This window comes from Mustelus asterias, unplaced genomic scaffold, assembly GCF_964213995.1.
Source record: "Mustelus asterias unplaced genomic scaffold, sMusAst1.hap1.1 HAP1_SCAFFOLD_1034, whole genome shotgun sequence".
NCBI lineage: Eukaryota > Metazoa > Chordata > Chondrichthyes > Carcharhiniformes > Triakidae > Mustelus > Mustelus asterias.
This window is the reverse complement of record NW_027590979.1, coordinates 55,523-81,151: the sequence shown is the minus strand read 5'-3', so window position 1 is coordinate 81,151 and position 25,629 is coordinate 55,523. Positions and strand designations below refer to the sequence as shown.

The 25,629-nt window shown below is 46.4% G+C and overlaps 1 protein-coding gene across 1 annotated transcript in view; it reads left to right on the top strand.

The window, feature by feature from the left end:
- The window catches only part of pex6 (peroxisomal biogenesis factor 6), a gene marked incomplete at its 3' end in the record, with an annotated part of 84,787 nt that overhangs the window by 18,700 nt on the left and 40,458 nt on the right, over nt 1–25,629 (top strand). Inside the window, exons 6-7 of the mRNA XM_078205852.1 lie at nt 222–333; nt 1,228–1,436. Of these exons, the coding sequence (XP_078061978.1) occupies nt 222–333; nt 1,228–1,436 (321 nt within the window). The remainder of the gene's footprint in view (nt 1–221; nt 334–1,227; nt 1,437–25,629) is intronic.

Sequence of the window (25,629 nt, the reverse complement as noted above, 5' to 3'; positions counted from 1 at the left end):
GTCTGGACTCCCCTACCTTTGGTCTGGACTCCCCTACCTTTGGTCTAGACTCCCCTACCTTTGGTGACTGGGGGATTTTCACAGTACCTAATTTCAGTGTTGATGTAAGCCTTATTTGTGGCACTAATAAATAAACTTCAGTTAATAGCCTAATGATAATAGCCATCGCCTGTCTTGATTGTTTGCAATGTGCTCTCAGTATTCTCCCCATGTCCTCTCAGGCCTCCCATACTAGACGGGCCGTGCAGTGTCCTGTTGTGGGGTCCGATTGGTAGCGGCAAGACCACCGTGCTGGAAGCCACCTGCTCTCGGCTCAACCTGCATCTGGTAAAGGTCAGTGAAATGAGTGGATATTGTGCGTGCGACCAGCCTGGTGTAACGGTCTATCTGTATCAACTCTGGGTTTCCCCAGGTTACTGTGTGTGTCTGTACACAGAAACTAGAAGCAGCAGGAGGCCATTCGGCCCCACGAGCCTGCTCCGCCATTCATTTTGATTATGGCTGATCATCAAATTCAATATCCTGATCTCTTCTCCACCCCCCCCCCCCCCCCCCCCCCCAATATCCCTTGATCCCTTCAGCCCCTAGAGCTAGGACATCCTTCCTCAGATAAGGACACCAAAACTCACACAATACTCCAGGTGTGGCCTCACCAACACCTTATACAATTACAGCAAAACATCCCTATCCCTGTACTCAAATCCTCTCGCGATGAAGGCCAACATACCGTTTGCCTTCTTTACTGCCTGCTGTACCTGCGCGCTTACTTTCAGCGACTGATGCACGAGGACACCAAGGTCTCGCTGAGTATCCGCCTCTCAATTTACACCCATTCAGATTATAATCTGTCTTCCTATTATTGCTCCCAAAGTGGAGAACCTCACATTTATCCACATTATCCTGCATCTGCCACACACTCAGCCTGTCCAAATCACACTGAAACATCTCTGCATCCTCCTCACAGCTCACCCTCCCACCCAACTTTGTATCATCTGCAGATCTGGAGATAATACATTCAGTTCCCTCTTCCGAATCATGAATATATAATGTGAACAGTTGGGGTCCTGGCACAGATCCCTGCGGAACCCCACCAGTCACTGACTGCCAATCAGAAAAAGACCCATTTATGCCAACTCTTTGCTTCCTATCTGCTAACCAGCTTTCTATCCATCTCAAGACATTCCCTGCAATCCCATGTGCTTGAACTGACTCTGTATTTCCCAATAGGTGGACTGTGTGTGCCTTTGTGCTGATTCCACTGGGGCCTCTGAAGCCAAACTCCAAGCTGCCTTTTCGGAAGCTGATGTTTACCGCCCTTGCGTTCTGTTGCTGCGAAATCTTGCGATGATTGGGAAGGAACGCGATGGAGTGGGGGAAGATTCCCGCCTGATTTCTGCGCTGCACCGGTTCATGAAGGATCTCGCATTAACTCACTGGTACGGCCTCACACTTCATTCACTGTTTGTGCCTTTCTCCCGAGGGCCCTTTCTGATTCATTTGAACTACGTGTGTGAGCCTCTACTCCTCCCTGCTCTCTGTCTGACTGCTTTGTCTGAGACCTCTCCACTAAATTTTACTCCGAGAACAGCCTTTTTAGAGAATGTCTGCATTAAAATTCAAAGAACTGGTTGATAATTTAGCCGTGAAGATGAGCCAACCTAAAGATTAGCAAAGATTTAAAAACCAGCAAAGAGTCCTCAAAAAATAATGATGAAGAAATGGATCATGTGAGTAAACCAGCTTGAAATATGGAAACAGGAGATAAGAACATTGATAATTCTGCAGACCATAAGGCAGAGGAGCAGAAATAGGCCATTTGGCCCATCGAGTCTGCTCCGCCATTTGGTGAGATCATGACTGATCTGATCTGATAATCCTCAACTCCATTTTCCCACCTTATCCCCATAACCCTCGATTCCCTTACTGATTATAGATCTGTCTAGCTCAGCCTTGAACTCAATGACCCAGCCTCGACTGCCTCCTGTGATAAAGAATTCCACACAATGCTCAGAGAAGAAACTCCTCCTCGTCTCTGTCTTCAATGGGCAATCCCTTACTCTGAGATGATGCCCTCTGTTTCCCCACAAGGGGAAACAATCTCTCAGCATCGACCCTGTCGAACTCCCTGAGAATCCAATATGTCTCAATTAGGTCGCCTCATTCTTCTGAACTCCAGTGAGTACAGGCCCAACCTACTCAACCTCTTCCCCATCAGAAAATCCTTCCATACCCGGGATCAACCTAGTGAAGCAGTAAGTCTTTCCTTAGATAAGGGGATCAAAATTGTTCAGTTTTCCAGATGTGGTCTAACCAGCACCTTGTAAAGTTTTAACAAGCCTTCCCTATTTTTATGCTCTATTCCCTTTGAAACAAGTGCCAACCTTCCATTTGGTTTATTTGGAATCACGAGCTTTCGGAGCACTGCCCCTTCCTCGGGTGACTGAATTTACCTGAGGAAGGAGCAGCACTCCGAAAGCTCGTGATTCCAAATAAACTTGTCGGACTTTAACCTGGTGTTGTGAGACTTCTTACTATGCTTACCCCAGTCCAAGGCTGGCAACTCCACATCACATCATTCCATTTGCCTTCCCAATTACCTGCTGAACTTGCTGCTAGCTTTTTGTGATTTATACACAAATCCCTCTGTGCTGCAGCTTCCTGCGGTCTTTCTCCATTCAAATCCTATTCAGCTGCTTTGTTCTTCCTGCCAAAGTGAATATCTTCACAATTCCCGAGATTATCTTCCATCTGCCATAGTTTTGCCCACTCATAAACCTCATAAACCTGTCTGTATCCCTCTGTAGATTCTTTTTGTCATCCTCACCACTTGCCTTCCCACCTATTTTTGTGCCATCCACAAACATGGCAATAGTACATTCACTTCCCTCGTCCAAGTCATTAACATCTATTGTAAATAATTGTGGCTCCAGCACTGATCCCTGTGACACTCTGTTAGTTATAGGTTGCCATTCTGAAAATGTGCTTCTTATCCCAACTCCCTGTCTTCTATCAGTTAGCCAATCCTCTATCCATGCTAATATACTACCCCCAACATCATGGGTTCTTAGATTATGAAGTAGCCTTTTGTGTGTGGTACATTATCAAACACTTTTCAGAAATCCAAGTATATTACATCTTCTGGTTCCCCTTTATCCTGCTCGTCACCACCTCAAAAACTCTGAAACATTTGTCAGGCATGATTTACTAAAATCAATGGGATTCGGGGTGTGCTGGCCAGATAGATACAGAGGGTGTCGGCTATGAGGAGAGGTTGAATAAACTGGGATTGTTTTCACTGGAAAGACAGAGGCTGAGGGGAGACCTGATAGAGGTTTACAGAATGATGAGAGGCACAGACAGGGTGGATAGTCAGAGGCTTTTCCCCAAGGTGGAAGTGTCAGTTACAAGGGGGCACAGGTTCAAGGTGAGAGGGGGCCAGTTTAAGGGAGATGTGTGGGGGAGGTCTCTCACGCAGAGAGTGGTGGGTGCCTGGAACGCGCTGCCAGAGGAGGTGGTGGAAGGAGGTACATTAGCAACATTTAAGAGGCATCTGGACGGATACACGAATAGAGAGGTACACTCCGAATAAGGGCAGAAAGTTGTTTTTAGTTTGGTTAGGGCATCATGATTGGCACAGGTTTGAAGGGCCGCAGGGACTGTACCCGTTGCTGTACTTTGTTCTCCTTCAGAAAGCCATGCTGACTCTGCTTGGTTATATAATATAACGTAAATACTCTGTCATTGCATCCTTCATAATGGATTCTAACATTTTCCCAATGACAGATGTTAAGCTAACTGGCCGATAGTTACCTGTTTTGTGTTTCTCGGAACAAGACTATCTGAAGTAGACTGTGCTCCTCTAGAAGCTGTGGTAGTTATTATAAAGTTGAATCAGAATGCGAAGCAAAAGTTTTGTCCCTTTTTTTCCCAGTAAAGGAAACAAGGACCATTCCAGAAATAGTGGGGAACAAGGATCTAATGAGTGGGGAACTCCAGTAATTGTTAATAAACCAATGGTACTGGAGAATTGAATGGGCAGAATAAATCTCCTGGAGCCAATAGACTCAGGTTTTAGGAAATTGTGGATGCACTCCTAATGATTTTCCAAAATTCTCAGACAATCCCAGTGGATTGGCAACTGCAACACTGGTGTTTAAGAGGGAAGGGAAAGTTAGCAAACAGGAGGCTACAGTTACCAGGAAAATACTGGAATTTATAAGGAAGTGTAAGAGGGCACTCAGAAAATCCAAATGTGATTAGGCAGAGTCAAAGCAGTTTGCATTTCCGAAAGGCACTCAGCAAAGTGCCACGTGAGGTTTGTGCAGGCGATGGGGGCGGGTGGAGTTGTGGGTAAGAGCAGATTGAGTATTGGTTAACTGAAAGCAGGTTTAGCAAGTTGGCAGGCTGTAATAGGTGGAGTGCCTCATGGATCAGTGATGGACCTCAGCCATTTCCAGTCTCTCAATGGCTTTGATGGATTAATTGTAATGTATCCAAGTCTGCTGACCGTACAAAGCGAGGTGAGAATGTAAGCTGTGAAGGGAACATAAAGAGACTGCAAAGGCAGGAGACGTGAGATGGCAGATGGAGTGGGGAGTAATTTTCTGGGAGCAATAAGCAGTATGTTTATACTCTCTGCAGTTAAGAAGAATAAGAAGTGATCTTGTTGAAAAGTATCAAACACTTCCTGGTCAGTGCCAGGTTGTTTCCTGCTCACAGCTCGGCCCTTTTGGGCTGAGGTGAGAACTTTCTTCACTCAGAATTCAGAATCTTTGGAATTCTTACCCTGTGGGATGTGATTGCTCCATCATTGGGTATATTGAGGATAGGGGTGGATTTGGGGATGCTGCGGGCACATGGAGTTGTGCTGCAACAACAGGCCTGATGATACTGAATGGTGGAGTTATCCAAGGAGGTGTCTGGCCCACTCCAATTCGCTGAGCACCAACCTCCTCTACATCTGATTGGTCTACAGTGCGTGTGCCCCACCCCCAGTATCTGATTGGTCTACAGTGCGTGTGCCCCACCCCCAGTATCCGATTGGTCTACAGTGTGCCCCACCCCCAGTATCTGATTGGTCTGCACAGTGTGCCCCACCCCCAGTATCTGATTGGTCTATACAGTTTGTGCCCCACCCCCAGTATCTGATTAGTCTGCAGTGTGCCCCACCCCCAGTATCTGATTGGTCTACAGTGTGCCCCACCCCCAGTATCTGATTGGTCTGCACAGTGTTTCCGCCCCTCTCCCTCTATCTGATTGGTCTGTGCAGTGTGCTCTCCCTCTATCTGATTGGTCAGTACAGTGTGCTCTCTCTTTCTCTATCTGATTGGTCTCCACAGTGTTTCTGCCCCTCTCTCTCTATCTGATTGGTCTGTACAGTGTGCTCTCTCTCTCTATCTGATTGGTCTGTGCAGTGTGCTCTCCCTCTATCTGATTGGTCAGTACAGTGTGCTCTCTCTTTCTCTATCTGATTGGTCTCCACAGTGTTTCTGCCCCTCTCTCTCTATCTGATTGGTCTGTACAGTGTGCTCTCTCTCTCTCTGATTGGTCTGTACAGTGTGCTCTCTCTCTCTATCTGATTGGTCTGTACAGTGTGCTCTCTCTCTCTATCTGATTGGTCTGTACAGTGTGCTCTCTCTCTCTCTGATTGGTCTGTACAGTGTGCTCTCTCTCTCTCTATCTGATTGGTCAGTACAGTGTGCTCTCTCTCTCTATCTGATTGGTCTGTACAGTGTGCTCTCTCTCTCTCTGATTGGTCTGTACAGTGTGCTCTCTCTCTGTATCTGATTGGTCTGTACAGTGTGCTCTCTCTCTCTCTGATTGGTCTGTACAGTGTGCTCTCTCTCTCTATCTGATTGGTCTGTACAGTGTCCTCTCTCTATCTGATTGGTCTGTGCAGTGTGCTCTCTCTCTCTATCTGATTGGTCTGTACAGTGTGCTCTCTCTCTCTATCTGATTGGTCAGTACAGTGTGCTCTCTCTCTCTATCTGATTGGTCAGTACAGTGTGCTCTCTCTCTCTATCTGATTGGTCTGTACAGTGTGCTCTCTCTCTCTATCTGATTGGTCTGTACAGTGTGCTCTCTCTCTCTCTGATTGGTCTGTACAGTGTGCTCTCTCTCTCTCTATCTGATTGGTCAGTACAGTGTGCTCTGTCTCTCTCTCTCTATCTGATTGGTCTGTACAGTGTGCTCTCTCTCTCTATCTGATTGGTGAGTACAGTGTGCTCTCTCTCTCTATCTGATTGGTCAGTACAGTGTGCTCTCTCTCTATCTGATTGGTCTGTACAGTGTGCTCTCTCTCTCTCTCTGATTGGTCTGTACAGTGTGCTCTCTCTCTCTCTGATTGGTCTGTACAGTGTGCTCTCTCTATCTGATTGGTCTGTACAGTGTGCTCTCTCTCTCTATCTGATTGGTCTGTACAGTGTGCTCTCTCTCTCTCTATCTGATTGGTCTGTACAGTGTGCTCTCTCTCTCTATCTGATTGGTCTGTACAGTGTGCTCTCTCTCTCTCTGATTGGTCTGTACAGTGTGCTCTCTCTCTCTATCTGATTGGTCTGTACAGTGTGCTCTCTCTCTCTCTATCTGATTGGTCTGTACAGTGTGCTCTCTCTCTCTATCTGATTGGTCTGTACAGTGTGCTCTCTCTCTCTCTCTCTGATTGGTCTGTACAGTGTGCTCTTTCTCTATCTGATTGGTCTGTACAGTGTGCTCTCTCTCTCTATCTGATTGGTCTGTACAGTGTGCTCTCTCTCTCTCTATCTGATTGGTCTGTACAGTGTGCTCTCTCTCTCTATCTGATTGGTCTGTACAGTGTGCTCTCTCTCTCTATCTGATTGGTCAGTACAGTGTGCTCTCTCTCTATCTGATTGGTCTGTACAGTGTGCTCTCTCTCCCTCTATCTGATTGGTCTGTACAGTGTGCTCTCTCTCTCTATCTGATTGGTCTGTACAGTGTGCTCTCTCTCTATCTGATTGGTCTGTACAGTGTGCTCTCTCCCTCTATCTGATTGGTCTGTACAGTGTGCTCTCTCCCTCTATCTGATTGGTCTGTACAGTGTGCTCTCTCTCTATCTGATTGGTCTGTACAGTGTGCTCTCTCTCTCTCTATCTGATTGGTCAGTACAGTGTGCTCTCTCTCTATCTGATTGGTCTGTACAGTGTGAACATAGAACATAGAACATAGAACATTACAGCGCAGAACAGGCCCTTCGGCCCACGATGTTGCACCGACCAGTTAAAAAAAAAACTGTGACCCTCCAACCTAAACCAATTTCTTTTCGTACATGAACCTATCTACGGATCTCTTAAACGCCCCCAAACTAGGCGCATTTACTACTGATGCTGGCAGGGCATTCCAATCCCTCACCACCCTCTGGGTAAAGAACCTACCCCTGACATCGGTTCTATAACTACCCCCCCTCAATTTAAAGCATGCCCCCTCGTGCTGGATTTCTCCATCAGAGGAAAAAGGCTATCACTATCCACCCTATCTAAACCTCTAATCATCTTATATGTTTCAATAAGATCCCCTCTTAGCCGCCGCCTTTCCAGCGAAAACAATCCCAAATCCCTCAGCCTCTCCTCATAGGATCTCCCCTCCATACCAGGCAACATCCTGGTAAACCTCCTCTGCACCCTCTCCAAAGCCTCCACATCCTTCCTGTAATGTGGGGACCAGAACTGCACACAGTACTCCAAGTGCGGCCGCACCAGAGTTGTGTACAGTTGCAACATAACGCTACGACTCCTAAATTCAATCCCCCTACCAATAAACGGCAAGACACCATATGCCTTCTTAACAACCTTATCTACTTGATTCCCAACTTTCAGGGATCTATGCACACATACACCTAGATCCCTCTGCTCCTCCACACTATTCAAAGTCCTCCCGTTAGCCCTATACTCAACACATCTGTTATTCCTACCAAAGTGAATTACCTCACACTTCTCCGCATTAAACTCCATCCGCCACCTCTCGGCCCAACTTTGCAACCTGTCTAAGTCTTCCTGCAAACTACGACACCCTTCCTCACTGTCTACCACACCACCGACTTTGGTGTCATCAGCAAATTTGCTAATCCACCCAACTATACCCTCATCCAGATCATTAATAAATATTACAAACAGCAGTGGCCCCAAAACAGATCCCTGAGGTACACCACTTGTAACCGCACTCCATGATGAATATTTACTATCAACCACCACCCTCTGTTTCCTATCCGCTAGCCAATTCCTGATCCAATTTCCTAGATCACCCCCAATCCCATACATCTGCATTTTCTGCAGAAGCCTACCATGGTGAACCTTATCAAACGCCTTACTAAAATCCATATATACCACGTCCACTGCCTTGCCCCCATCCACCTCCTTGGTCACTTTCTCAAAAAACTCAATAAGGTTAGTAAGGCACGACCTACCTGCCACAAAACCATGCTGACTATCACCTATCAATTCATTACTCTCCAAATAACTATAAATCCTATCCCTTATAATTTTTTCCAACATCTTGCCGACAACAGAAGTGAGACTCACCGGTCTATAATTCCCGGGGAAGTCTCTGTTCCCCTTCTTAAACAATGGGACAACATTCGCTAACCTCCAATCTTCTGGTACTATACCAGAGGCCAACGACGACCTGAAGATCAGAGCCAGAGGCTCTGCAATCACTTCTCTTGCCTCCCAGAGAATCCTTGGATAAATCCCATCCGGACCAGGGGATTTATCTATTTTCAGACCCTCCAGAATATCCTGCACATCCTCCTTATCAACTGTAATACTGTCTATTCTACTCCCTTGCAACCCAGTGTCCTCCTCAGCTATATTCATGTCCCCTTGCGTGAACACCGAAGAGAAATATTGGTTCAATGCTTCACCAATCTCCTCCGGTTCCACACATAACTTCCCTCTGCCATCTATAACTGGCCCTAAACTTGCCCTAACCAACCTTCTGTTCTTGACATACCTATAGAACGCCTTAGGATTCACTTTAACCCTATCCGCCAAAGTCTTCTCATGTCCCCTTTTAGCCCTTCTAAGCTCGCTCTTCAACTCCCTTTTAGCCAATCTAAAGCTTTCTAGTGCACTACCCGAGTGCTCACGTCTCATCCGAACATAAGCCTCCTTTTTCTTTTTAACCAACAAAGAAACTTTTTTGGTGCACCACGGTTCCCTAGCCCTACCAATTCCTCCTTGCCTGACAGGGACATACCTATCACAGACTCGCAGTAGCTGCTCCTTGAAAAAACTCCACATGTCGGACGTTCCCAGTCCCTGTAATCTCCTAGTCCAACCTATGTTTCCTAATTCTCTCCTAATAGCCTCATAATTACCCTTCCCCCAGCTAAAACCACTGGCCCGAGGTTCATGCCTATCCCTTTCCATCACTAAGGTGAACGTAACCGAATTGTGGTCACTATCACCAAAATGCACACCAACTTCCAAGTCTAGCACCTGGTCTGGCTCATTTCCCAGCACCAGATCCAATATAGCCTCACCTCTAGTTGGCCTGTCTACATACTGAGTCAAAAAACCTTCCTGCACGCTTTGAACAAAAACTGACCCCTCTAACGAGCTAGAGCTATAACAATTCCAGTCAATATTAGTCAAGTTAAAATCCCCCATAACAATTGCCCGATTACTTTCACTCCTAAGCAGGATTGACTCCGCAATCCTTTCCTCAACCTCTCTAGAACTTTTAGGAGGTCTATAAAAGACTCCCAACAGGGTGACCTCTCCTCTCCTATTTCTAATCTCCGCCCATACTACCTCAACAGATAAGTCCTCATCAAACCTCCTCTCTGACACTGTGATACAATCTCTGACCAATAATGCTACCCCTCCCCCTCTTCGACCTCCTTCCCTACTTCGACTAAAACATTTGAACCCCGGGACCTGCAGCATCCATTCCTGCCCCTGCTCTATCCATGTCTCTGAAATAGCCACAACATCGAAGTCCCAGGTACTGATCCACGCTGCAAGTTCACCCACTTTATTGCGAATACTCCTGGCATTGAAGTATACACATTTCAAACCCTGCTCCACCCCACCTCTCTCTATCTGATTGGTCTGTACAGTGTGCTCTCTCTCTCTCTATCTGATTGGTCTGTACAGTGTGCTCTCTCTCTATCTGATTGGTCTGTACAGTGTGCTCTCTCTCTCTCTCTGATTGGTCTGTACAGTGTGCTCTCTCTCTATCTGATTGGTCTGTACAGTGTGCTCTCTCTCTCTATCTGATTGGTCAGTACAGTGTGCTCTCTCTCTATCTGATTGGTCTGTACAGTGTGCTCTCTCTCTCTCTGATTGGTCTGTACAGTGTGCTCTCTCTCTCTATCTGATTGGTCAGTACAGTGTGCTCTCTCTCTATCTGACTGGTCAGTACAGTGTGCTCTCTCTCTCTATCTGATTGGTCTATACAGTGTGCTCTCTCTCTCTATCTGATTGGTCTGTACAGTGTGCTCTCTCTCTCTATCTGATTGGTCTGTACAGTGTGCTCTCTCTCTATCTGATTGGTCAGTACAGTGTGCTCTCTCTCTCTATCTGATTGGTCTGTACAGTGTGCTCTCTCTCTCTCTCTCTATCTGATTGGTCAGTACAGTGTGCTCTCTCTCTCTCTCTCTATCTGATTGGTCAGTACAGTGTGCTCTCTCTCTCTCTATCTGATTGGTCTGTACTGTGTGCTCTCTCTCTCTATCTGATTGGTCAGTACAGTGTGCTCTCTCTCTCTCGATCTGATTGGTCAGTACAGTGTGCTCTCTCTCTCTCTATCTGATTGGTCTGTACAGTGTGCTCTCTCTCTCTCTATCTGATTGGTCAGTACAGTGTGCTCTCTCTCTCTCTATCTGATTGGTCTGTACAGTGTGCTCTCTCTCTCTCTCTATCTGATTGGTCTGTACAGTGTGCTCTCTCTCTCTCTCTCTGATTGGTCAGTACAGTGTGCTCTCTCTCTCTCTATCTGATTGGTCTGTACAGTGTGCTCTCTCTCTCTCTATCTGATTGGTCAGTACAGTGTGCTCTCTCTCTCTCTATCTGATTGGTCTGTACAGTGTGCTCTCTCTCTATCTGATTGGTCAGTACAGTGTGCTCTCTCTCTCTATCTGATTGGTCTGTACAGTGTGCTCTCTCTCTCTATCTGATTGGTCTGTACAGTGTACTCTCTCTCTCTATCTGATTGATCAGTACAGTGTGCTCTCTCTCTCTATCTGATTGGTCTGTACAGTGTGCTCTCTCTCTCCCTCTATCTGATTGGTCTGTACAGTGTGCTCTCTCCCTCTATCTGATTGGTCTGTACAGTGTGCTCTCTCTCTCTCTCTATCTGATTGGTCTGTACAGTGTGCTCTCTCTCTCTCTCTCTGATTGGTCAGTACAGTGTGCTCTCTCTCTCTCTATCTGATTGGTCTGTACAGTGTGCTCTCTCTCTCTCTATCTGATTGGTCAGTACAGTGTGCTCTCTCTCTCTCTATCTGATTGGTCTGTACAGTGTGCTCTCTCTCTATCTGATTGGTCAGTACAGTGTGCTCTCTCTCTCTATCTGATTGGTCTGTACAGTGTGCTCTCTCTCTCTCTATCTGATTGGTCAGTACAGTGTGCTCTCTCTCTCTATCTGATTGGTCTGTACAGTGTGCTCTCTCTCTCTATCTGATTGGTCTGTACAGTGTACTCTCTCTCTCTATCTGATTGGTCAGTACAGTGTGCTCTCTCTCTCTATCTGATTGGTCTGTACAGTGTGCTCTCTCTCTCCCTCTATCTGATTGGTCTGTACAGTGTGCTCTCTCCCTCTATCTGATTGGTCTGTACAGTGTGCTCTCTCTCTCTCTCTATCTGATTGGTCTGTACAGTGTGCTCTCTCTCTCTCTCTCTATCTGATTGGTCAGTACAGTGTGCTCTCTCTCTCTATCTGATTGGTCTGTACAGTGTGCTCTCTCTCTCTATCTGATTGGTCTGTCCAGTGTGCTCTCTCTCTCTCTGATTGGTCTGTACAGTGTGCTCTCTCTCTCTGATTGGTCTGTACAGTGTGCTCTCTCTCTCTATCTGATTGGTCTGTACAGTGTGCTCTCTCTCTATCTGATTGGTCAGTACAGTGTGCTCTCTCTCTATCTGATTGGTCTGTACAGTGTGCTCTCTCTCTCTATCTGATTGGTCAGTACAGTGTGCTCTCTCTCTCTCTCTGATTGGTCTGTACAGTGTGCTCTCTCTCTATCTGATTGGTCTGTACAGTGTGCTCTGTCTCTATCTGATTGGTCTGTACAGTGTGCTCTCTATCTGATTGGTCTGTACAGTGTGCTCTCTCTCTCTATCTGATTGGTCAGTACAGTGTGCTCTCTCTCTCTCTCTGATTGGTCTGTACAGTGTGCTCTCTCTCTCTCTATCTGATTGGTCAGTACAGTGTGCTCTCTCTCTCTATCTGATTGGTCTGTACAGTGTGCTCTCTCTATCTGATTGGTCTGTACAGTGTGCTCTCTCTCTCTATCTGATTGGTCTGTACAGTGTGCTCTCTCTCTCTCTCTCTCTATCTGATTGGTCTGTACAGTGTGCTCTCTCTCTCTCTCTATCTGATTGGTCTGTACAGTGTGCTCTTTCTCTCTCTCTATCTGATTGGTCTGTACAGTCGGCTCTCTCTCTCTCTCTATCTGATTGGTCTGTACAGTGTGCTCTCTCTCTCTCTATCTGATTGGTCTGTACAGTGTGCTCTCTCTCTCTCTATCTGATTGGTCTGTACAGTGTGCTCTCTCTCTATCTGATTGGTCTGTACAGTGTGCTCTCTCTCTCTCTATCTGATTGGTCTGTACAGTGTGCTCTCTCTCTCTATCTGATTGGTCTGTACAGTGTGCTCTCTCTCTCTCTATCTGATTGGTCTGTACAGTGTGCTCTCTCTCTCTCTATCTGATTGGTCTGTACAGTGTGCTCTGTCTCTCTATCTGATTGGTCTGTACAGTGTGCTCTCTCTCTCTATCTGATTGGTCTGTACAGTGTGCTCTCTCTCTCTATCTGATTGGTCAGTACAGTGTGCTCTGTCTCTCTATCTGATTGGTCTGTACAGTGTGCTCTCTCTCTATCTGATTGGTCTGTACAGTGTGCTCTCTCTCTCTCTCTATCTGATTGGTCTGTACAGTGTGCTCTCTCTCTCTCTCTCTCTCTGATTGGTCAGTACAGTGTGCTCTCTCTCTCTATCTGATTGGTCTGTACAGTGTGCTCTCTCTCTCTCTCTATCTGATTGGTCTGTACAGTGTGCTCTCTCTCTCTCTATCTGATTGGTCTGTACAGTGTGCTCTCTCTCTCTCTGATTGGTCTGTACAGTGTGCTCTCTCTCTCTATCTGATTGGTCTGTACAGTGTGCTCTCTCTCTCTCTGATTGGTCTGTACAGTGTGCTCTCTCTCTCTATCTGATTGGTCTGTACAGTGTGCTCTCTCTCTCTATCTGATTGGTCTGTACAGTGTGCTCTCTCTCTCTCTATCTGATTGGTCTGTACAGTGTGCTCTGTCTCTCTATCTGATTGGTCTGTACAGTGTGCTCTCTCTCTCTCTGATTGGTCTGTACAGTGTGCTCTCTCTCTCTATCTGATTGGTCTGTACAGTGTGCTCTCTCTATCTGATTGGTCTGTACAGTGTGCTCTCTCTCTCTATCTGATTGGTCTGTACAGTGTGCTCTCTCTCTCTCTCTGATTGGTCTGTACAGTGTGCTGTCTCTCTATCTGATTGGTCTGTACAGTGTGCTCTCTCTCTCTATCTGATTGGTCTGTACAGTGTGCTCTCTCTCTATCTGATTGGTCAGTACAGTGTGCTCTCTCTCTGATTGGTCTGTACAGTGTGCTCTCTCTCTATCTGATTGGTCAGTACAGTGTGCTCCCTCTCTCTATCTGATTGGTCTGTACAGTGTGCTCTCTCTCTCTCTCTGATTGGTCAGTACAGTGTGCTCTCTCTCTCTCTGATTGGTCTGTACAGTGTGCTCTCTCTCTCTATCTGATTGGTCTGTACAGTGTGCTCTCTCTCTCTCTCTGATTGGTCTGTACAGTGTGCTCTCTCTCTCTATCTGATTGGTCTGTACAGTGTGCTCTCTCTCTCTATCTGATTGGTCTGTACAGTGTGCTCTCTCTCTCTCTCTGATTGGTCTGTACAGTGTGCTCTCTCTCTCTATCTGATTGGTCTGTACAGTGTGCTCTCTCTCTCTATCTGATTGGTCTGTACAGTGTGCTCTCTCTCTCTCTCTATCTGATTGGTCTGTACAGTGTGCTCTCTCTCTCTATCTGATTGGTCTGTACAGTGTGCTCTCTCTCTCTATCTGATTGGTCTGTACAGTGTGCTCTCTCTCTCTATCTGATTGGTCTGTACAGTGTGCTCTCTCTCTCTATCTGATTGGTCTGTACAGTGTGCTCTCTCTCTCTCTCTATCTGATTGGTCTGTACAGTGTGCTCTCTCTCTATCTGATTGGTCTGTACAGTGTGCTCTCTCTCTCTATCTGATTGGTCTGTACAGTGTGCTCTCTCTCTCTCTCTCTATCTGATTGGTCTGTACAGTGTGCTCTCTCTCTCTCTATCTGATTGGTCTGTACAGTGTGCTCTCTCTCTCTATCTGATTGGTCTGTACAGTGTGCTCTCTCTCTCTCTGATTGGTCAGTACAGTGTGCTCGCTCTCTCTCTGATTGGTCTGTACAGTGTGCTCTCTCTCTCTATCTGATTGGTCTGTACAGTGTGCTCTCTCTCTCTATCTGATTGGTCTGTACAGTGTGCTCTCTCTCTCTATCTGATTGGTCTGTACAGTGTGCTCTCTCTCTCTCTCTGATTGGTCTGTACAGTGTGCTCTCTCTCTCTCTCTCTGATTGGTCAGTACAGTGTGCTCTCTCTCTCTCTGATTGGTCTGTACAGTGTGCTTTCTCTCTCTATCTGATTGGTCTGTACAGTGTGCTCTCTCTCTCTATCTGATTGCTCTGTACAGTGTGCTCTCTCTCTCTATCTGATTGGTCTGTACAGTGTGCTCTCTCTCTCTCTCTCTGATTGGTCAGTACAGTGTGCTCTCTCTCTCTCTGATTGGTCTGTACAGTGTGCTCTCTCTCTCTATCTGATTGGTCTGTACAGTGTGCTCTCTCTCTCTATCTGATTGGTCTGTACAGTGTGCTCTCTCTCTCTCTCTGATTGGTCTGTACAGTGTGCTCTCTCTCTCTATCTGATTGGTCTGTACAGTGTGCTCTCTCTCTCTCTCTATCTGATTGGTCTGTACAGTGTGCTCTCTCTCTCTCTGATTGGTCAGTACAGTGTGCTCTCTCTCTATCTGATTGGTCAGTACAGTGTGCTCTCTCTCTCTATCTGATTGGTCTGTACAGTGTGCTCTCTCTCTCTCTCTGAATGGTCAGTACAGTGTGCTCTCTCTCTCTCTGATAGGTCTGTACAGTGTGCTCTCTCTCTATCTGATTGGTCTGTACAGTGTGCTCTCTCTCTCTCTCTATCTGATTGGTCTGTACAGTGTGCTCTCTCTCTCTATCTGATTGGTCTGTACAGTGTGCTCTCTCTCTCTCTATCTGATTGGTCTGTACAGTGTGCTCTCTATCTGATTGGTCAGTACAGTGTGCTCTCTCTCTCTATCTGATTGGTCTGTACAGTGTGCTCTCTCTCTATCTGATTGGTCAGTACAGTGTGCTCTCTCTCTATCTGATTGGTCAGTACAGTGTGCTCTGTCTCTATCTGGTCTGTACAGTGTGCTCTCTCCCTCTATCTGATTGGTCTGTACAGTGTGCTCTCTCTCTCTATCTGATTGGTCAGTACAGTGTGCTCTCTCTCTCTATCTGATTGGTCTGTACAGTGTGCTCTCTCCCTCTATCTGATTGGTCTATACAGTGTGCTCTCTCTCTCTATCTGATTGGTCAGTACAGTGTGCTCTCTCTCTCTATCTGATTGGTCTGTACAGTGTGCTCTCTCTCTCTCTGATTGGTCTGTACAGTGTGCTCTCTCTCTCTATCTGATTGGTCTGTACAGTGTGCTCTCTCTCTCTCTGATTGGTCTGTACAGTGTGCTCTCTCTCTCTATCTGATTGGTCTGTACAGTGTGCTCTCTCTCTCTATCTGATTGGTCTGTACAGTGTGCTCTCTCTCTCTATCTGATTGGTCTGTACAGTGTGCTCTCTCTCTCTATCTGATTGGTCTGTACAGTGTGCTCTCTCTCTCTATCTGATTGGTCTGTACAGTGTGCTCTCTCTCTATCTGATTGGTCTGTACAGTGTGCTCTCTCTCTATCTGATTGGTCTGTACAGTGTGCTCTCTCTCTCTATCTGATTGGTCTGTACAGTGTGCTCTCTCTCTCTCTCTCTATCTGATTGGTCAGTACAGTGTGCTCTCTCTCTATCTGATTGGTCTGTACAGTGTGCTCTCTCTCTCTATCTGATTGGTCTGTACAGTGTGCTCTCTCTCTCTATCTGATTGGTCTGTGCAGTGTGCTCTCTCTCTATCTGATTGGTCTGTACAGTGTGCTCTCTCTCTCTCTATCTGATTGGTCTGTACAGTGTGCTCTCTCTCTCTATCTGATTGGTCTGTACAGTGTGCTCTCTCTCTCTATCTGATTGGTCTGTACAGTGTGCTCTCTCTCTCTATCTGATTGGTCTGTACAGTGTGCTCTCTCTCTCTATCTGATTGGTCTGTACAGTGTGCTCTCTCTCTATCTGATTGGTCTGTACAGTGTGCTCTCTCTCTCTATCTGATTGGTCTGTACAGTGTGCTCTCTCTCTCTATCTGATTGGTCTGTACAGTGTGCTCTCTCTCTATCTGATTGGTCTGTACAGTGTGCTCTCTCTCTCTCTATCTGATTGGTCTGTACAGTGTGCTCTCTCTCTCTCTCTCTCTCTGATTGGTCTGTACAGTGTGCTCTCTCTCTCTCTATCTGATTGGTCAGTACAGTGTGCTCTCTCTCTCTATCTGATTGGTCTGTACAGTGTGCTCTCTCTCTCTATCTGATTGGTCTGTACAGTGTGCTCTCTCTCTCTCTCTCTCTGATTGGTCTGTACAGTGTGCTCTCTCTCTCTCTATCTGATTGGTCAGTACAGTGTGCTCTCTCTCTCTATATGATTGGTCTGTACAGTGTGCTCTCTCTCTATCTGATTGGTCTGTACAGTGTGCTCTCTCTCTCTCTCTATCTGATTGGTCTGTACAGTGTGCTCTCTCTCTCTCTCTATCTGATTGGTCTGTACAGTGTGCTCTCTCTCTCTATCTGATTGGTCTGTACAGTGTGCTCTCTCTCTCTATCTGATTGGTCAGTACAGTGTGCTCTCTCTCTCTCTGATTGGTCTGTACAGTGTGCTCTCTCTCTCTCTCTCTATCTGATTGGTCTGTACAGTGTGCTCTCTCTCTCTCTCTATCTGATTGGTCTGTACAGTGTGCTCTCTCTCTCTCTCTATCTGATTGGTCAGTACAGTGTGCTCTCTCTCTCTATCTGATTGGTCTGTACAGTGTGCTCTCTCTCTCTATCTGATTGGTCTGTACAGTGTGCTCTCTCTCTCTCTCTGATTGGTCTGTACAGTGTGCTCTGTCTCTCTATCTGATTGGTCTGTACAGTGTGCTCTCTCTCTCTCTCTATCTGATTGGTCAGTACAGTGTGCTCTCTCTCTCTCTGATTGGTCTGTACAGTGTGCTCTCTCTCTCTATCTGATTGGTCTGTACAGTGTGCTCTCTCTCTCTGTCTGATTGGTCTGTACAGTGTGCTCTCTCTCTCTCTCTGATTGGTCTGTACAGTGTGCTCTGTCTCTCTATCTGATTGGTCTGTACAGTGTGCTCTCTCTCTCTATCTGATTGGTCTGTACAGTGTGCTCTCTCTCTCTCTATCTGATTGGTCTGTACAGTGTGCTCTGTCTCTCTATCTGATTGGTCTGTACAGTGTGCTCTCTCTCTCTCTGATTGGTCTGTACAGTGTGCTCTCTCTCTCTATCTGATTGGTCTGTACAGTGTGCTCTCTCTCTCTATCTGATTGGTCTGTACAGTGTGCTCTCTCTCTCTATCTGATTGGTCTGTACAGTGTGCTCTCTCTCTCTCTCTGATTGGTCTGTACAGTGTGCTGTCTCTCTATCTGATTGGTCTGTACAGTGTGCTCTCTCTCTCTATCTGATTGGTCTGTACAGTGTGCTCTCTCTCTATCTGATTGGTCAGTACAGTGTGCTCTCTCTCTGATTGGTCTGTACAGTGTGCTCTCTCTCTATCTGATTGGTCAGTACAGTGTGCTCTCTCTCTCTATCTGATTGGTCTGTACAGTGTGCTCTCTCTCTCTCTCTGATTGGTCAGTACAGTGTGCTCTCTCTCTCTCTGATTGGTCTGTACAGTGTGCTCTCTCTCTCTATCTGATTGGTCTGTACAGTGTGCTCTCTCTCTCTCTCTGATTGGTCTGTACAGTGTGCTCTCTCTCTCTATCTGATTGGTCTGTACAGTGTGCTCTCTCTCTCTCTCTGATTGGTCTGTACAGTGTGCTCTCTCTCTCTATCTGATTGGTCTGTACAGTGTGCTCTCTCTCTCGATCTGATTGGTCTGTACAGTGTGCTCTCTCTCTCTCTCTGATTGGTCTGTACAGTGTGCTCTCTCTCTCTATCTGATTGGTCTGTACAGTGTGCTCTCTCTCTCTATCTGATTGGTCTGTACAGTGTGCTCTCTCTCTCTCTCTATCTGATTGGTCTGTACAGTGTGCTCTCTCTCTCTATCTGATTGGTCTGTACAGTGTGCTCTCTCTCTCTATCTGATTGGTCTGTACAGTGTGCTCTCTCTCTCTATCTGATGGGTCTGTACAGTGTACTCTCTCTCTCTATCTGATTGGTCTGTACAGTGTGCTCTCTCTCTCTCTCTATCTGATTGGTCTGTACAGTGTGCTCTCTCTCTATCTGATTGGTCTGTACAGTGTGCTCTCTCTCTCTATCTGATTGGTCTGTACAGTGTGCTCTCTCTCTCTCTCTCTATCTGATTGGTCTGTACAGTGTGCTCTCTCTCTCTCTATCTGATTGGTCTGTACAGTGTGCTCTCTCTCTCTATCTGATTGGTCTGTACAGTGTGCTCTCTCTCTCTCTGATTGGTCAGTACAGTGTGCTCGCTCTCTCTCTGATTGGTCTGTACAGTGTGCTCTCTCTCTCTATCTGATTGGTCTGTACAGTGTGCTCTCTCTCTCTATCTGATTGGTCTGTACAGTGTGCTCTCTCTCTCTATCTGATTGGTCTGTACAGTGTGCTCTCTCTCTCTCTCTGATTGGTCTGTACAGTGTGCTCTCTCTCTCTCTCTCTGATTGGTCAGTACAGTGTGCTCTCTCTCTCTCTGATTGGTCTGTACAGTGTGCTTTCTCTCTCTATCTGATTGGTCTGTACAGTGTGCTCTCTCTCTCTATCTGATTGCTCTGTACAGTGTGCTCTCTCTCTCTATCTGATTGGTCTGTACGGTGTGCTCTCTCTCTCTCTCTCTGATTGGTCAGTACAGTGTGCTCTCTCTCTCTCTGATTGGTCTGTACAGTGTGCTCTCTCTCTCTATCTGATTGGTCTGTACAGTGTGCTCTCTCTCTCTATCTGATTGGTCTGTACAGTGTGCTCTCTCTCTCTCTCTGATTGGTCTGTACAGTGTGCTCTCTCTCTCTCTCTATCTGATTGGTCTGTACAGTGTGCTCTCTCTCTCTCTGATTGGTCAGTACAGTGTGCTCTCTCTCTATCTGATTGGTCAGTACAGTGTGCTCTCTCTCTCTATCTGATTGGTCTGTACAGTGTGCTCTCTCTCTCTCTCTGATTGGTCAGTACAGTGTGCTCTCTCTCTCTCTGATAGGTCTGTACAGTGTGCTCTCTCTCTATCTGATTGGTCTGTACAGTGTGCTCTCTCTCTCTCTCTATCTGATTGGTCTGTACAGTGTGCTCTCTCTCTCTATCTGATTGGTCTGTACAGTGTGCTCTCTCTCTCTCTATCTGATTGGTCTGTACAGTGTGCTCTCTATCTGATTGGTCAGTACAGTGTGCTCTCTCTCTCTATCTGATTGGTCTGTACAGTGTGCTCTCTCTCTATCTGATTGGTCAGTACAGTGTGCTCTCTCTCTATCTGATTGGTCAGTACAGTGTGCTCTGTCTCTATCTGGTCTGTACAGTGTGCTCTCTCCCTCTATCTGATTGGTCTGTACAGTGTGCTCTCTCTCTGTATCTGATTGGTCAGTACAGTGTGCTCTCTCTCTCTATCTGATTGGTCTGTACAGTGTGCTCTCTCCCTCTATCTGATTGGTCTATACAGTGTGCTCTCTCTCTCTATCTGATTGGTCAGTACAGTGTGCTCTCTCTCTCTATCTGATTGGTCTGTACAGTGTGCTCTCTCTCTCTCTGATTGGTCTGTACAGTGTGCTCTCTCTCTCTCTGATTGGTCTGTACAGTGTGCTCTCTCTCTCTATCTGATTGGTCTGTACAGTGTGCTCTCTCTCTATCTGATTGGTCTGTACAGTGTGCTCTCTCTCTCTCTCTCTCTCTGATTGGTCTGTACAGTGTGCTCTCTCTCTCTATCTGATTGGTCTGTACAGTGTGCTCTCTCTCTCTCTGATTGGTCTGTACAGTGTGCTCTCTCTCTCTATCTGATTGGTCTGTACAGTGTGCTCTCTCTCTCTATCTGATTGGTCTGTACAGTGTGCTCTCTCTCTCTATCTGATTGGTCTGTACAGTGTGCTCTCTCTCTCTATCTGATTGGTCTGTACAGTGTGCTCTCTCTCTCTATCTGATTGGTCTGTACAGTGTGCTCTCTCTCTATCTGATTGGTCTGTACAGTGTGCTCTCTCTCTATCTGATTGGTCTGTACAGTGTGCTCTCTCTCTCTATCTGATTGGTCTGTACAGTGTGCTCTCTCTCTCTCTCTCTATCTGATTGGTCAGTACAGTGTGCTCTCTCTCTATCTGATTGGTCTGTACAGTGTGCTCTCTCTCTCTATCTGATTGGTCTGTACAGTGTGCTCTCTCTCTCTATCTGATTGGTCTGTGCAGTGTGCTCTCTCTCTATCTGATTGGTCTGTACAGTGTGCTCTCTCTCTCTCTATCTGATTGGTCTGTACAGTGTGCTCTCTCTCTCTATCTGATTGGTCTGTACAGTGTGCTCTCTCTCTCTATCTGATTGGTCTGTACAGTGTGCTCTCTCTCTCTATCTGATTGGTCTGTACAGTGTGCTCTCTCTCTCTATCTGATTGGTCTGTACAGTGTGCTCTCTCTCTATCTGATTGGTCTGTACAGTGTGCTCTCTCTCTCTATCTGATTGGTCTGTACAGTGTGCTCTCTCTCTCTATCTGATTGGTCTGTACAGTGTGCTCTCTCTCTATCTGATTGGTCTGTACAGTGTGCTCTCTCTCTCTCTATCTGATTGGTCTGTACAGTGTGCTCTCTCTCTCTCTCTCTCTCTGATTGGTCTGTACAGTGTGCTCTCTCTCTCTCTATCTGATTGGTCAGTACAGTGTGCTCTCTCTCTCTATATGATTGGTCTGTACAGTGTGCTCTCTCTCTATCTGATTGGTCTGTACAGTGTGCTCTCTCTCTCTCTCTATCTGATTGGTCTGTACAGTGTGCTCTCTCTCTCTCTCTATCTGATTGGTCTGTACAGTGTGCTCTCTCTCTCTATCTGATTGGTCTGTACAGTGTGCTCTCTCTCTCTATCTGATTGGTCAGTACAGTGTGCTCTCTCTCTCTCTGATTGGTCTGTACAGTGTGCTCTCTCTCTCTCTATCTGATTGGTCTGTACAGTGTGCTCTCTCTCTCTCTCTATCTGATTGGTCTGTACAGTGTGCTCTCTCTCTCTCTCTATCTGATTGGTCAGTACAGTGTGCTCTCTCTCTCTATCTGATTGGTCTGTACAGTGTGCTCTCTCTCTCTATCTGATTGGTCTGTACAGTGTGCTCTCTCTCTCTCTCTGATTGGTCTGTACAGTGTGCTCTGTCTCTCTATCTGATTGGTCTGTACAGTGTGCTCTCTCTCTCTCTCTATCTGATTGGTCAGTACAGTGTGCTCTCTCTCTCTCTGATTGGTCTGTACAGTGTGCTCTCTCTCTCTATCTGATTGGTCTGTACAGTGTGCTCTCTCTCTCTGTCTGATTGGTCTGTACAGTGTGCTCTCTCTCTCTCTCTGATTGGTCTGTACAGTGTGCTCTGTCTCTCTATCTGATTGGTCTGTACAGTGTGCTCTCTCTCTCTCTCTATCTGATTGGTCAGTACAGTGTGCTCTCTCTCTCTCTGATTGGTCTGTACAGTGTGCTCTCTCTCTCTCTCTATCTGATTGGTCTGTACAGTGTGCTCTCTCTCTCTCTCTCTCTGATTGGTCTGTACAGTGTGCTCTGTCTCTCTATCTGATTGGTCTGTACAGTGTGCTCTCTCTCTCTCTCTATCAGATTGGTCTGTACAGTGTGCTCTCTCTCTCTCTCTATCTGATTGGTCTGTACAGTGTGCTCTCTCTCTCTCTCTATCTGATTGGTCTGTACAGTGTGCTCTCTCTCTCTATCTGATTGGTCTGTACAGTGTGCTCTCTCTCTCTATCTGATTGGTCTGTACAGTGTGCTCTCTCTCTCTATCTGATTGGTCTGTACAGTGTGCTCTCTCTCTATCTGATTGGTCTGTACAGTGTGCTCTCTCTCTATCTGATTGGTCTGTACAGTGTGCTCTCTCTCTCTATCTGATTGGTCTGTACAGTGTGCTCTCTCTCTCTATCTGATTGGTCTGTACAGTGTGCTCTCTCTCTCTCTGATTGGTCTGTACAGTGTGCTCTCTCTCTCTATCTGATTGGTCTGTACAGTGTGCTCTCTCTATCTGATTGGTCTGTACAGTGTGCTCTCTCTCTCTATCTGATTGGTCTGTACAGTGTGCTCTGTCTCTCTATCTGATTGGTCTGTACAGTGTGCTCTCTCTCTCTCTCTATCTGATTGGTCTGTACAGTGTGCTCTCTCTCTCTATCTGATTGGTCTGTACAGTGTGCTCTCTCTCTCTCTCTATCTGATTGGTCTGTACAGTGTGCTCTCTCTCTCTCTCTCTCTGATTGGTCTGTACAGTGTGCTCTCTCTCTATCTGATTGGTCTGTACAGTGTGCTCTCTCTCTCTATCTGATTGGTCTGTACAGTGTGCTCTCTCTCTCTCTCTCTCTGATTGGTCTGTACAGTGTGCTCTCTCTCTATCTGATTGGTCTGTACAGTGTGCTCTCTCTCTCTATCTGATTGGTCTGTACAGTGTGCTCTCTCTCTCTCTCTATCTGATTGGTCAGTACAGTGTGCTCTCTCTCTATCTGATTGGTCTGTACAGTGTGCTCTCTCTCTCTATCTGATTGGTCTGTACAGTGTGCTCTCTCTCTCTATCTGATTGGTCTGTACAGTGTGCTCTCTCTCTCTCTGATTGGTCTGTACAGTGTGCTCTCTCTCTCTATCTGATTGGTGTGTACAGTGTGCTCTCTCTCTCTATCTGATTGGTCTGTACAGTGTGCTCTCTCTCTCTCTCTCTCTGATTGGTCTGTACATTGTGCTCTCTCTCTATCTGATTGGTCTGTACAGTGTGCTCTCTCTCTATCTGATTGGTCTGTACAGTGTGCTCTCTCTCTCTATCTGATTGGTCTGTACAGTGTGCTCTCTCTATCTGATTGGTCTGTACAGTGTGCTCTCTCTCTATCTGATTGGTCTGTACAGTGTGCTCTCTCTCTCTATCTGATTGGTCTGTACAGTGTGCTCTCTCTATCTGATTGGTCTGTACAGTGTGCTCGCTCTCTCTATCTGATTGGTCTGTACAGTGTGCTCTCTCTCTCTATCTGATTGGTCTGTACAGTGTGCTCTCTCTCTCTATCTGATTGGTCTGTACAGTGTGCTCTCTCTCTCTCTCTATCTGATTGGTCTGTACAGTGTGCTCTCTCTCTCTCTCTATCTGATTGGTCTGTACAGTGTGCTCTCTCTCTCTCTCTGATTGGTCTGTACAGTGTGCTCTCTCTCTCTATCTGATTGGTCTGTACAGTGTGCTCTCTCTATCTGATTGGTCTGTACAGTGTGCTCTCTCTCTCTATCTGATTGGTCTGTACAGTGTGCTCTCTCTATCTGATTGGTCTGTACAGTGTGCTCTCTCTCTCTATCTGATTGGTCTGTACAGTGTGCTCTCTCTCTCTCTATCTGATTGGTCTGTACAGTGTGCTCTCTCTCTATCTGATTGGTCTGTACAGTGTGCTCTGTCTCTCTCTCTCTCTGATTGGTCTGTACAGTGTGCTCTCTCTCTATCTGATTGGTCTGTACAGTGTGCTCTCTCTCTCTCTCTGATTGGTCTGTACAGTGTGCTCTCTCTCTATCTGATTGGTCTGTACAGTGTGCTCTGTCTCTCTATCTGATTGGTCTGTACAGTGTGCTCTCTCTCTCTCTCTATCTGATTGGTCTGTACAGTGTGCTCTCTCTCTATCTGATTGGTCAGTACAGTGTTCTCTCTCTCTCTATCTGATTGGTCTGTACAGTGTGCTCTCTCTCTCTATCTGATTGGTCTGTACAGTGTGCTCTCTCTCTCTCTGATTGGTCTGTACAGTGTGCTCTCTCTCTATCTGATTGGTCTGTACAGTGTGCTCTCTCTCTCTCTCTATCTGATTGGTCTGTACAGTGTGCTCTCTCTCTCTCTCTATCTGATTGGTCTGTACAGTGTGCTCTCTCTCTCTCTGATTGGTCTGTACAGTGTGCTCTCTCTCTCTCTCTCTATCTGATTGGTCTGTACAGTGTGCTCTCTCTCTCTCTCTATCTGATTGGTCTGTACAGTGTGCTCTCTCTCTCTCTGATTGGTCTGTACAGTGTGCTCTCTCTCTCTCTCTCTCTGATTGGTCTGTACAGTGTGCTCTCTCTCTCTCTGGTCTGTACAGTGTGCTCTCTCTCTATCTGATTGGTCTGTACAGTGTGCTCTCTCTCTCTATCTGATTGGTCTGTACAGTGTGCTCTCTCTCTCTATCTGATTGGTCTGTACAGTGTGCTCTCTCTCTATCTGATTGGTCTGTACAGTGTGCTCTCTCTCTATCTGATTGGTCTGTACAGTGTGCTCTCTCTCTCTATCTGATTGGCCTGTACAGTGTGCTCTCTCTCTCTATCTGATTGGTCAGTACAGTGTGCTCTCTCTCTCTATCTGATTGGTCTGTACAGTGTGCTCTCTCTCTCTATCTGATTGGTCAGTACAGTGTGCTCTCTCTCTCTATCTGATTGGTCTGTACAGTGTGCTCTCTCTCTCTATCTGATTGGTCTGTACAGTGTGCTCTCTCTCTATCTGATTGGTCTGTACAGTGTGCTCTCTCTCTCTATCTGATTGGACTGTACAGTGTGCTCTCTCTCTCTCTCTATCTGATTGGTCTGTACAGTGTGCTCTCTCTCTATCTGATTGGTCTGTACAGCGTGCTCTCTCTCTATCTGATTGGTCTGTACAGTGCTCTCTCTCTCTATCTGATTGGTCTGTACAGTGTGCTCTCCCTCTATCTGATTGGTCTGTACAGTGTGCTCTCTCTCTGATTGGTCTGTACAGTGTGCTCTCTCTCTCTCTGATTGGTCTGTACAGTGTGCTCTCCCTCTATCTGATTCTTCTGTACAGTGTGCTCTCTCTCTCTCTCTGATTGGTCAGTACAGTGTTCTCTCCCTCTATCTGATTGGTCTGTACAGTGTGCTCTCTCTCTCTCTCTCTCTGATTGGTCTGTACAGTGTGCTC